This window comes from Dicentrarchus labrax, unplaced genomic scaffold, assembly GCF_905237075.1.
Source record: "Dicentrarchus labrax unplaced genomic scaffold, dlabrax2021, whole genome shotgun sequence".
NCBI lineage: Eukaryota > Metazoa > Chordata > Actinopteri > Moronidae > Dicentrarchus > Dicentrarchus labrax.
In genome coordinates, this window is record NW_026136711.1 from 25555158 (window position 1) to 25568228 (window position 13071).

At 39.7% G+C, this 13071-nt stretch overlaps 1 protein-coding gene across 3 annotated transcripts in view; it reads left to right on the forward strand.

Moving 5' to 3' along the window:
* Positions 1 to 12156, forward strand: part of LOC127371544 (guanine nucleotide-binding protein G(s) subunit alpha) — a 33956-nt gene extending 21800 nt beyond the window's left edge. For all 3 annotated transcript variants that reach the window (XM_051414405.1, XM_051414406.1, XM_051414407.1), the window contains 7 exons: positions 4102 to 4156; positions 4610 to 4683; positions 4950 to 5008; positions 5161 to 5281; positions 6842 to 6972; positions 7906 to 7973; positions 8879 to 12156. In XM_051414405.1, the coding sequence (XP_051270365.1) occupies positions 4102 to 4156; positions 4610 to 4683; positions 4950 to 5008; positions 5161 to 5281; positions 6842 to 6972; positions 7906 to 7973; positions 8879 to 9025 (655 nt within the window). In that variant the 3' untranslated portion in view covers positions 9026 to 12156. The remainder of the gene's footprint in view (positions 1 to 4101; positions 4157 to 4609; positions 4684 to 4949; positions 5009 to 5160; positions 5282 to 6841; positions 6973 to 7905; positions 7974 to 8878) is intronic.
* The last annotated feature ends 915 nt before the right edge of the window (positions 12157 to 13071 follow it).

A 13071-nucleotide genomic window follows, 5' to 3' on the forward strand; every position in this document is an offset into this window, starting at 1 on the left:
AATCAGTAACCTGAAACACTCCCCTTAAACATGCTCACGTTATCTTATTTATTAAGTTTATGAGGTTTTTTTTATCCAAGTAAATGAAGTGAATAATTCAGCCATTTTTCCAGTCGAGCTGTACGTGTGCAGGCCAGACGAGTTAAACACCGCTGTGCAGCTCAGAGTAGCCTAATCCCGTGTAGAGCTGAAGATGTATACTAGCTCATAATCTGGGTAATCCTTTGTCCTAATACTGCCACTTTAACAAGATGAATGCATTATGGGAGTGTTATCAGCTTTGTTGGGCCAGCACGCCGCTGTTGATGCTGCAGCCTCCTGTGTGCTTCCAGCATGGGAAGATCTCAGTTTGATTGCTGATTGTAGGGGAATTCTTGCCATAGAAATATATAATAATAATAATAATGATAATAATAAAAACTTATATTAACTTATCGTTGCTGTTGTTGCACTTGTTACATACTTTTAATTTTAGATTTTTAGTGTGCAAAGGAGATACACAGTTTAAACATGTTGCTGTTTGTGGCAGTACTGGGAATATTTTCAGAGCAGTCAATTCTTGGAAGAAGCTTTAGATTTTATATCAATAAATAGGAAGATAAAAATATTTTAGAAGTACATTTTGTAAGCTTTATTTTTGGAAACTGTTTAGTTTAACATCTTTTTTCTTCAAGTCTAAATGGCTGTATTTGTGTTAAGTTTTGATAAAATGTAAGTGTCCAGGGTTGTTCTGTCTGTATATAGCAATAATTTAAAAATATATTAAATAGAAACATTTTAAGTATATAAATATTCCCCCTCTATTTTTGTTCGTCCTACATTTAACCCCCAACTATTTCTGTACCTGCAAGAGAGCAAAAAAGATACCAAAGCTAAAAACGTACTTTATCTTTTATTGTAAATACTGAGTTATTTTCAGTCACCAGACAAGAGTCCTGTGTGTATTTCCAGAATTTAAGTCAGCTCGTCTGCCACCCCAGAATAACCCTGACAAGTTATACATAACACCGCAGACCTCTCTGTTACTGGGGCAGCCACTATTATTTAGTTCAACTTACTAGGCACGGTTATTATTGGCACTTCTCCTATTAATAGGGAGAACTGCTAAAAATTGAGCAGTGTGTTTGTCCTGGGCGTGTCGACGCCTCAGACCAGAGCTGTAGATAAACAAGAGTTTGGGCTCGGCAGATGTCGGCGGCAGCCATGTTAACTCTGTCATCATTAGGGGTTTTAGAGTCTGTCACATCCAGGTTATTTATGTGTTTGGAGGGCTCAGCATTGGGGATGTTATGAGAGGATGAAGTTAGACGCTTGCAGGGTCTGAGCTGTGGATACGGGGCAGTAACAGGCAGCTTGGCTGAACAGTTATCCACCGAGGGCTCTGGGTGTGCTGGCACAGCGGCGGCTCTGTGGTGTGGGAACAGCTGAGCCACTCTGCCCCTGCAGAGAGCCGACGGTACCGGACTGGTTGGCTGCTTAATTGCCTCCGTGTGTTTTATATGAATATCTGTCAGTGTGCGTTTGTGCAGAGATATGCACACGGGCGTCTCTTTGTTCCCCAAACAGTTTTTCCTGTTCTGTTTCTCTTCCAGTCTCACACTGACTCTCTCTGCTTCCTGACTCACAGTCTCTTCCCCCTGTCTGTCCGTCTGTCCAGTACTGTTGCTTCCACAGACCCACCCCCCTGTTCCTTTCAGTGTGTTACCTGCAGCCCTCCTGTCACATTTCACCCCTGCGTGCCACATTCCTAGTTATCTCAGAGGGGGTTACATACCTTTGCCCTGAGAGGCAGCTACTAGCAAGCATCTTGCCTTTCTAGTTGTAGGAAAGGTGGGCAGATGATCAGTCAAAACAGACAGCCGTGCAGGAATCAAACACGCTGGGAAATCAGTACGTTTGTCTACATTAGAAGCCACTGTTGCAGGTAATCAACCATCACTCTGACCAACTTTTTTAGCTTGCAAACCCTTACACAGTTTACATGGGAGATTAATAAGTAGCGGTGGTAAGCGCTGCCCCGATGAATCTTGCCTTGTTATCAATTTAGTTTAGTCTTTGATCGTGTTAACAATCACCTCACTTATTACCTATCATATCATTCTGTGCAAATTTAGGGCCTGTTAGCACTTTGGCTTGGTTTATCTTTCATAAAAATGTCAAAATTTCAGGGGAGATGGTGTACCTCCACTACAACACTGCAGGAAACCTTGCCTGAAAGCTATATTTATTACAGAAAGTATGAGTCTTAAATGAACCAATCAACAAAAACAACCATTAAATAGATACTCAACAATCCACCTGGGCCACCTCCCTCCTGCCTACTGTATGTATGCTGCATACTTTATGTTCCTCTTTATCCCCAAACTGACTTGAAATGGCACCTTTAACCACGATGGAATTAAAAATGCAGCCAGGCAGAAAGTTTACATATTAGTAGCACTTGTTTCTTGTTATTGTTAATGTTTTTATTGTTGTATTTAGCAAATGTATCGTCTGAGAAATAAAATCGACTACAGTAGACAGTGAAATAGTTTTTAGGGGACTTCCTATGGCGAATGTTGGGCACATGTGTTAACATTGGACCAAACTGAATTCAGGGTCTTTCTCTCTAAATGTTTTTATGAATTTTTAGCAGGAGTCAATTAGTGACAGGATGTTTCTAAAATGCAGTGAATGGTATAAACCCTATAAAACATTTTCAAAGATTGCCTTATGAGTTTGTAAAGACTATCATGTGTTGTTGGCTGCAGACAGAAAGTTAGTTCAGTCCTTCTCAGTATGCTTACAGTCGTAGCTGTAGTTGACGTCCTGGGAAAAACCTGCAGTACTTGTGTCTGATGCATGCAGGCTGGTGGGAAACAATTACAATAGTTGCCCCTTTAGCTTTAAGATGATCACCAAATTCCTCCCAGTGAAGCAGCATTGAGTTCAGCCCACTCCTCTTTCCACTGTCGCAGCAGAGCTCCTGTTCTTCTTCCTACATAATGTTTCTTCAATACATCTGAAAGTATTGTTTTTGTCAGTATGTGTGCAAGTCCTATAATATCATCCAGTAACTCGTCTGCTTGTCCGAGGCCTCACATTTACCTCATGTTCACATGTATTATAGGACACATACTACACATGAGGAGGGAGGTTTTATCCTCTGTTTAACACAGACACTTAAACATCTTCAGCGTGGGATACAAAAGACACATTTTGTTTTGTTTCCTTGACAGATGCTCTTGTAAAAGTATCAGGAGTCTTTCTTTAAGCCTGTTTTAAGTCCTGACTTGTTGCATCAGATACCTCCAGCAGGTGACCCTGATACAGTCATCATGAAAACATCAGGGCAGCTCACACACCTTGAAAAGCAGCAGCAATGTAGGCCAGTTCATCGAAACAATTAACATGCGTTTGTGTAGTCGCTCCGTAAATCTGAAGACCGTAGGCCTGCATACCCACACACACACACACACACACACACACACACACACACAACACACACACACACACACACACACACCTCTCCTCTTGTGCAAGTACTACTACAGCAGCTCCATTGACGAGCCTTCTCTGGCCTGACAGAGCAAACGGCTGCTGGTGACTCAGACTGGCTGCCTCTGATCTCAGTATGAATTAAAACACACGCCCCCTGGTGGCCGTTCAGGGAACAATGTCCTCCATCTTTCTCCTGCTCCCACTAATGTACTGGGATGTACCGCTGTGTGTGTGTGTGTGTGTGTGTGTGTGTGTGTGTGTGTGTGTGTGTGTGTGTGTGTGTGTGTGTGTGTGTGTGTGTGTGTGTGTGTGTGTGTGTGTGTGTGTGTGTGTGTGTGTGTGTTGTGGTTCCCTACTGTTCTCATTATACATCAGCACATTATGATTAGTTAGTCAGAATGGTTGGATTTAAGAAATGGTCTGCATGATTGGATTCACAGCTGGTAAATACATTGCTAACTTGCATTTATTTTGATGATTACTGAAATTGGCCAGTGGAAAATGGAAATGTTGACATGTTTTACTGTGTTATTATGTGTATATATAATATTGTGTTATTATATTGTCATTATATTATGTTATTAAGCTCTAACCAACTGTTTGTTTCTGTCCTTTCTGCAGCTTCTTAGACAGGATTGAGGTGGTCAGGCAGAATGACTACACACCCACTGATCAGGTGAGATTACACACAAACACTTGCTATCGTCTGTTATACAAGCACTCTGCCTGCATCTGTCATCTGTAACGCTAAAACAATTAGTCAATTAATTGATAAGTTGACGGACAGAATATGAAACGTTAGAAATGTGTATAAGTGATTCATGATTTAATTAATCTATCAAGACAAAATACCAAAGAAAGAGTTTTTTAATACACACATTGCAGCACAAATAGCACAAATGTGTAAATAATAAAATTAATGATGGCTAAATTTCATTTAGTTGCTTCAGTATCAGGGTCCTGGTGTTTTACATGCTGGCTCACAGTCACACTGTCATGACTCTTACATCCATCTGTCCAACATATCACATTGCACTCTCTTCTATTTCTTCTGTGTCTGTATCCCTTTCCATTTCTACATATTTTCTTTAACTTTCTAACATCCTCCTGTTCCTTTTGTATTTTTCAGGACCTGTTGAGATGCAGAGTACTGACATCCGGGATCTTCGAGACAAGATTTCAAATAGACAAAGTCAATTTCCAGTGAGTTACCACAAAAAAAGCTGAATTTTCCCCTCACATTTCCACAATACAGAACATTAATCCTCAGACTTTAAAGAAGAACCACGTTCTCTGCTAGCAAAACATTCAAAGAGTAAATAAGAAACTTGAATTCCCTGGTTTACAAATGTCATCTGTTTTTTATTGATACTGTTTTGATCCACAATCCTTTTAACTGGTTCAGTATTTAAAGTCTTTACTCTGCTTTCCCAATGTAAATTAAACTTTTAACTTCCTCTGTCTCACAGTATGTTCGATGTTGGAGGTCAGAGGGATGAACGTCGAAAATGGATCCAGTGTTTTAACGGTATGTAGTTTGTAGCTTGGACGGCTTTATTGTAGTGATGAATATCTGGATAATTTATGAATGTAAGCAAGTGTGCACGAGTGTTTGGTAGTTTTTAATCAATCTTTGGTGTGTTAATCCTTGTCTCTGGTGTTTTTGTGTGTGTGATACAGATGTGACAGCTATCATCTTTGTAGTGGCGAGTAGCAGCTACAACATGGTGATCAGAGAAGACAATCAGACCAACAGACTACAGGAAGCCCTCAACCTTTTCAAGAACATTTGGAACAACAGGTCAGCACCCGAGTTCTTCATCAAACGTAACCGTCAGACATGAAACTAGTCACACTTTACTCAAAGTCAAAGTGGGGAGACGAAGAGTATTCAAAAAACACATTTAGCATAAAAGTACCTATAGTGTATACACTTTCATTAATACACAAACAAATGTGCATGCACTTGCGCCCTGGAACTGAATAGGATGAAACGACCCCACATTTTATTTGAATTTTTAACATCTATACAATGCCAAAGTCTACACCCATCTCCACTGTGTCCTATGACCCAGTGGCTGCAGCCATGTTCTCCCGCTATTTAAAGATAAAATGTGCAAGAAATGGAAGCTTTTTTTCTGGTTATAAAGCCTCAGATGATATTCATAAACATAAACTCTATACTTACACTCTTACACACACAGAACAACTGCAGGGATATTTGGTTATTGAATTGTCCACCATAGACAGTAAAGCAGAGAATGTATCGCTGGTGTTTTACTCTGCCGAGTGTAGATCAACAAAGACCTACTGGATGCTAGGGCTGCATGGTCATATTGCGATCATTTTTGACGGATTTTACGATTGCGATATGATTCACGATTTGTGGGGATGATCATTGATTCATCGCAGTTTTCATTTTCACTGAAAGAACTATTAAAATCATGATGATGTGACATTGTAGGTCATCTCTGCAGCACTACAATACTTCAATATAATGCTGTTTTGTCACACATTTTACCTTCATTAAAGCTTCTGTGATTCGTATATTGCACTTACATATTGGACATATTGTGATTTTGATAATACTTTGATTAATTGTGCAGCCCTCCTGAAAGCTAATAAAATCACTTGACATCACCTCTGCCACTTCTTACTCGCTGTGTCAGCACTCACAAACTACTGATTAAACATTACGTAAAAAAGCAACCTTCAATGTTCTCCACTTTATGTGACTTTGTGCCGAGCAGACCTTAGTTTGTGTTTGTGTCAGTAATCTGGGAGGTGAGGGACACATAAAAGAGGAATCCTAGACAATGACGACAATTGAGATCTTTTCCTTCACAGACATGTATGCAGGTAAAGATTAAACTTTGAATCAATACATCTAATGATAAGACCATATCTAAGATGCTGCAAAAAACATGTTGGAAAGTCTGTACAAGTTCAATCTGTGGCAACAACAACAGATGAAATGTAGAAACTGTTTGTTGTTGTTCGTCAGTAAAAGACTGAATTTAAGGGACGCCTTAAACAAGAACTGTGTACAAACAGGGTTGAGAATTGAAAGAATAAAACGTCCCTGCTCAGGGTTCATATACAGTAGGAGGAGACGTTAATTGGATACAGAGCCGCTCCTTGACTCTTCTCTCCCTGTGGGAGCATATGGACTGTTTATGGCAGGAGCTCTAAGACCTTTTCAGCCCAGAACTCCAGAGAATAAATTATTCCCTTGTTCTTCAGCCAAAGCCTATTAAAACATAATGCCACTTTAAAAGTACAGACTTGTAACGTATTCTGGGTCCTAAATGAAAGTCCAAAGAAATCTGGCACTGAACTCGTTCTTCATTTCCCTCCACAGGTGGCTACGGACCATTTCGGTAATCCTCTTCCTGAACAAGCAGGACCTGCTCGCTGAGAAGGTTTTGGCAGGGAAATCTAAAATTGAGGAGTACTTCCCGGAGTTTGCACGCTACACTACACCTGATGATGGTAAGAGGTTCACACTGAGATCTGTGGGTGTCCAATACATACTGTAACAAACATATCTGTTTTTTTCTGCGGTAAGAAGACGTATACAGTCATCTTAAAAGATAATTCTGCTTTATGACAACGTATTACAACAGGTTTACCACCAACTTTATTACTTAGATCTCTGAATGTAGAGACAGGGCAAGAAACCCGGGCTGTCAGACAATCTTATAGGTTTTAAACAAAATCTGAAGTCAAACTTATTTGGCAGAGAAAATAAATAAAACATTTTACAGACCAACGTAATTGCTGTAGCTGTTTTCTTTTTCATTACTTACATTATGGTTGCAATCACTTTAAGTTTTCCTACAAATAAAATGTTTTAGATAATCTGCCTAAAACCTCTTCTTTGTTTACAACAAATGTCCATTATTATCTGTCTGCTTTTGTTTCTGGACCGGTTAGACTTCATCATATTTCTCAAATGTCAGTAATTACTTTGGTTATTATAATGTCATCATAACTGATCGACACGATGGTCAGAGCTATGAAAATAACATTCAGCCTGTTTATAAACCACAAATGTCCTTTAAATGGCTTTGGCCCCCTGACTTTAAGATTAGAATATGACTTAGAGTTGCTGGTCTGGATGAGTTTTAATGATGAATTGCTTTGAATAGTGTTTATTCTTCCGTGGTTACCACTACTGGACCCAAAGAATGTAGTATTATTATTTACCATATGACAAAATCAAGCAAATTCAGCAATCCTGCACAGACTACAGTGTGTGAGCAGAGTGGCTGCCCATAATTTATACATTTTGACTTGTTGTCACTAGCAGATTAATTAACTAATTATCTTCCTTGCCAGCTTTGACCAGTTGGAGCTCCTCAGGTTGATGCTGCAGATTGTTTAAATTACTTTATTGTGACTAGATTTCTTCTTCTCCAACAGCAATACCAGAGCCAGGTGAAGATCCCCGTGTCACAAGGGCAAAGTACTTCATTCGGGATGAGTTTCTGGTATGTTCAAATCTCGTGTGTTACCTGTTTGAATTTGATCATATTTATAGTTTTACCTGTTTGGTTTACCGAATATGAAGGTGTGATAAAAATAGAAACCGCAGTAAATGAAGATGTTTGGTTTGGTAAATCTGTATGAAACATATTGTCTACCAGAAATCTATTTTAGTCTTTTGATCAGTATTTGTTCCATTATACATATTTGCCACCACAGATCACAGTATCACTGATACATTTCCTGTTCTTAATAACTGATATAGATAAAGTGGTTTGTTTTAAGAAGCAGCAACAGCAGTGAACAGAAAGTAAGAGACATCACAGTTTCATCCAAACTCGCAAATGTTTTTTTCTTGAACATGCTGTGCAAAACCACACCAGTGACAGCTTAGCACCAAAGATATCACCAAAATCAAAACAAAATCTCACAGATGGCCACTAAATGTTCCACCAAACAGTGTGCACACAGGACTTGTCTTTTAAAAAGTACATTTCAGTTGAAGGTGTCCCAACAGGGGGTATATATGTGCATCCACACATACAGATATAGTTGGTTGGGGGATACTAATGGATCAACAGTTGTTAACTAGAAGTATTTAATAAATGGTGGAAAAGATAAAAGTCATGGATGCAATTTGAAACAAATATGTAACTAAAAGTAATGGATACATGGTTGAAATAGTTAGCTTAAAGTGATCAATAAATGGCGGAAATAGCTAAAAGAAACTGATACATGCCGAACTGTCCAGCTTCTGACACTGGAATACAAACATGACCATACCGACTTAAACATTAACAGATGAAGAATAAAAATCTGACAGGGCTGTGGGGACACATCAGTCAAACAAGGCTGGGAACCCCTGATTTATGACACTAACTTGTCCGTACCTTTGTGTGTCTGTTTACAGAGGATTAGCACAGCCAGCGGGGACGGACGGCATTACTGCTACCCCCACTTCACCTGCGCAGTCGACACAGAAAACATCCGCCGCGTCTTCAATGACTGTCGCGACATCATACAGAGGATGCACCTACGGCAGTACGAGCTCTTGTGATTGGCAGCGGCATCCAGTCTACTTATCTACCTACCAACCTACCAATCTACCCCCCACCACCACCACCCCCACGACCAGTTAGCCAATCACCTCCTCCACTTCCACCAATTTCACCAAACGACCGATTGAGCGACTGACCGCCTGCCCTCCCTCCCTCCCTCCCTTCCATCCCGATACAACTCCCACTTCTCCCGGTAACACGATTTCAGAAAAATGGAACAGTGGAAAGACTTTTTTTGTTTTGTTTGTTTTTTTTAAAAAGGAAACACAGTTAAGGATACACCAACCACAGTTTCATCAACTATTAGCCAGGACTGACTGCTGTACTCAGCTACACTTTGACCCAGGATAGAGGGTCAGGACTGGAATCCCTCAGTGCAGGCTATCCCTCCTTTTAGCTCTCTTTCTCTCTCTCTCTCAGATATATGAACACACACACACACACACACACTCGCAGGTACACACACACTACAACATAAGACATTGAGAAGCCTTAGATAGGTTTTAATGTCTCATATCACCGTCTCTCTAAACACACACACACACACAGACCCTTTTAAAACAAGTCCTCCTGCTTTTAAGAGTTGGCAGAGGCTGAATTGAATAATGCATTCTGAGAGAGAGTTTATTCACCGCGTGCTGAAGACAAAGGAGGAGGAGGAGGAGGAGGGAGGAGAGGAGAACGATGGACATGGAGGGTGGCAAACTGATACAGAGGAGGGCTGTGAGCCTTTTTTGTGCCCGAACAGACGCACTAATTGATTAACGGCTGCCTGTGGACGTGAGCGTGACTTGAACATAAGACCACACTGCTCACATGACCCTGCTCTTCAAGAAACGGATCGAGGAGTGACGGCAGACAAACGACAAAAAAAGAAAATGGAAGAAAAAAAAAACAAGAAAAATACCATACAATGCATAAATTCATGCATACCAGTGAACTTCATGCAGTGCAAAAAATCCAAGCTATATATATAGATATTTATATATGTGTGTATATAAATATGTATATATATAAATATAAATATTATATATTCCTGTAATAACACAATTCAACTTTTAAGTTTTTGTTAGTTTTTACCCCATGTTGTGTGTTTGGTGTACACTGTGTGTGTGATCTGCCTTTGTGCACCATTTAAACCCTCCTTCCTACACACACACACACACACACACAAACACACACATATATATATACACGCAAACACACACACACACACACACACACACACACACACACACACACACACACACACACACACACACACACACACACACACACACACACACACACACACACACACACACACACACACACACACACACACATATACATCCTCCCCCCACCCTGCCCCTGCTGCTATTTGACAACTATTCAACATATGGAAAATAAAGGAGAGGTTTTATTTAATAAGGAAAAAAACAATGCAAAAGGAAAGCATGAAGTAAAGGAAATGACTTATCAAGACTGGACGCAACATTTTTACCTGGGAATACAAACTAACACCACACACACACACACACACACACACACACACACACACACACACACACACACACACACACACACACACACACACACACATGCTCCAGCCCTCATCAGTCCCCTCTCTTTCCTCACAATGTCCTCCCCCACCCACCACCTTTCGTCTTATTCTCTCACCTCTCCCGGTCCCACTCCCTCCCCCCCCCTTTCCGGCTTTAAGTACGTCTGTCTTTATTTTACTGCTGGACTATTATTCTTGTACAGACTGTAAAATGTATTATTTTGTACAACTTTATTGAAGAAAAAAAAATAACTTGTAGAAGATCCCTGTGCCTTGATCACGACTGTACGTGTAAAAATGAGCTAATATGTAAGTTATGTTTCACTGCGCTGTACAGCTGGACGGGTCTGTCCCACCTCGTCCGAGCTAGCTCACCCCTCCGCGTGGAGGCTGGCAGGGGACGGGCATCGGATCGGGGCGGAGGCCTTTCGTCTGTTGCTTAGTTTCCATTTTTCCCCACCCCCCCCCCACATTTGTTTGTTCGTTGATTAATTTGTTTTGCTTTTGACCCTCCTCTGGTTTATATGATAGGATTTCTAAAAAACAAAGAAGAAAAAAAAAGATAATCAAGACACACCACCTTAATGCTGTGTAGTGAAAGATACTGAACCCTAACACGATTTAATATATATAAAATATATTTCAGATTTTATATTTTATATATATGTACTGTACACTTATATCTATGTCCCTTGTGAGCTGACCCCCAGGTTTCCTTTTGCTTTCTGTCCGTAACACCTGCATACATTTTCAGAAGGTGGCGATTCTGGGTGCAACGGGATGGGTATTCATTTCTTTTCTTTTTTATTTTAGCTTTAACTCTTTTGAAGGAGAGGGAAATATCCAGTTGCAAAACATTGCTTGTTTCTACATAAACCAAATTCTTTTTGCTTAAACAAGAAGAAATGGTTGTATTAGTGTTTGGTTCATTCCACTAGCTCCTCTCACTACGAGGTCCACATCACACGCTCTCAGTTGTCTTATTATTAGTTACATCTATCTAACGGGCAGCCTGATAATGACACTTCCTGCAATGAATCCTACCTTCATGAGGGTTATATGTTCTGTGAGAGGTGTTATTAGACACAAAATATAAACATGAGACTCTCCTTTCTGTAAAATAATACAATTAATAATGATAAAGTTGATTTATATTGTATGTGGATTGTAGATTACAAAGTACTTTACACGGGGAAAAAGGAGAAAACACACATACAAAGTCATACAAATACAAGTAGACTGTAAAAATGGAGCTCAATTAATACAAGTAAACATGTTATATATGAATTATGTAAATTCATAAACAAATCTGCATACATAAACACATGTAAGCAAATACCCACATTAAATAAACTAATAGAAGAAAGTGATTTAAAAGATGTTCAACAGCTCCACAAACCTCAAAAATCATTATAATCTTCATGAAAGGAGGATTTATTGCCGCCCTGTTGTATTCGACTGCATTAGTTGTAGCTACACGTACCTATAAACTGACAACTGAGTGTAAGTTAATCTGTGTTTCTGAAACCCGTCACTCTTGAGGAATATCACTGTTTCACCTTAAAAACGTGCCAATGTCATAACTCACTTACTAAATGGGATGTATTTTATTGGAGCGCACAGAAAACGGGGCAGAAATTTCCACCATTTCTGATTCTGCTGTTTCCTAAACTGACAACTTTCAGTCAAAGGTACAAATATGGTCTCCATCCTGGCCTTGCTATGCAGATGACATCAGCCTCCTCATTTCTCAAGTCTCACAGAGTTGGATTGTAATGACTTATTGTTTATAATAGTCTGGGTATTGTAGGTCTTGATACAATAAAGAAACCAGGCGAGGAGAGGGGACATAACCAAAGAGTAAAGCAGTAAGTTTCAGGTCTCTTTGGGGCCACAGAGGATACATGAGGTTGTACACCAGCTTTATATACAACAACACTGTATCCCAGAAACACATTTAATGGCTTTTCCTGGAACATGTTATTATTGTAATATTCAAATATATCATTATTTGACTTCTTTTTCAGAGCGATTTGAGTCACCCAGGTTTACTTCTCTTGGTTTTAATCCTTCCAGATCTGCAGCAGTGATAATGTGAGAGAAGAGATTACATTCACTGTTTATTTTTATGTCAAACACCTCCTCACCTGTGTTCCTCTTAATGCCACACAGGCTGCAGCAATAAGTGAGTTTAATTTTAGCTCGAAAAGAAGAAACCCCATCTGGTATGTGATGGTTTTCCCATTTTTATCGCTTTTTCTTGTACATTTTGTGCAAAAGATTTGAACTAGAGTTTTAAAATCAGCATGAAGCACTGAGTTAAAGACAATTCTGACTCACAGGCACATAGTTATCATACATTTTTGGATACAGTTGAATCTAAAGTTGGTTCTTATTGGCTGGTGTCTTTAAGATATCTAGGAGACAAAAGTCTTTACTTGCAGCCAGGTCTGTACATGCCCTGCTTATTGTTGATGGCACACTGGTCTATTTCAAAAGGGG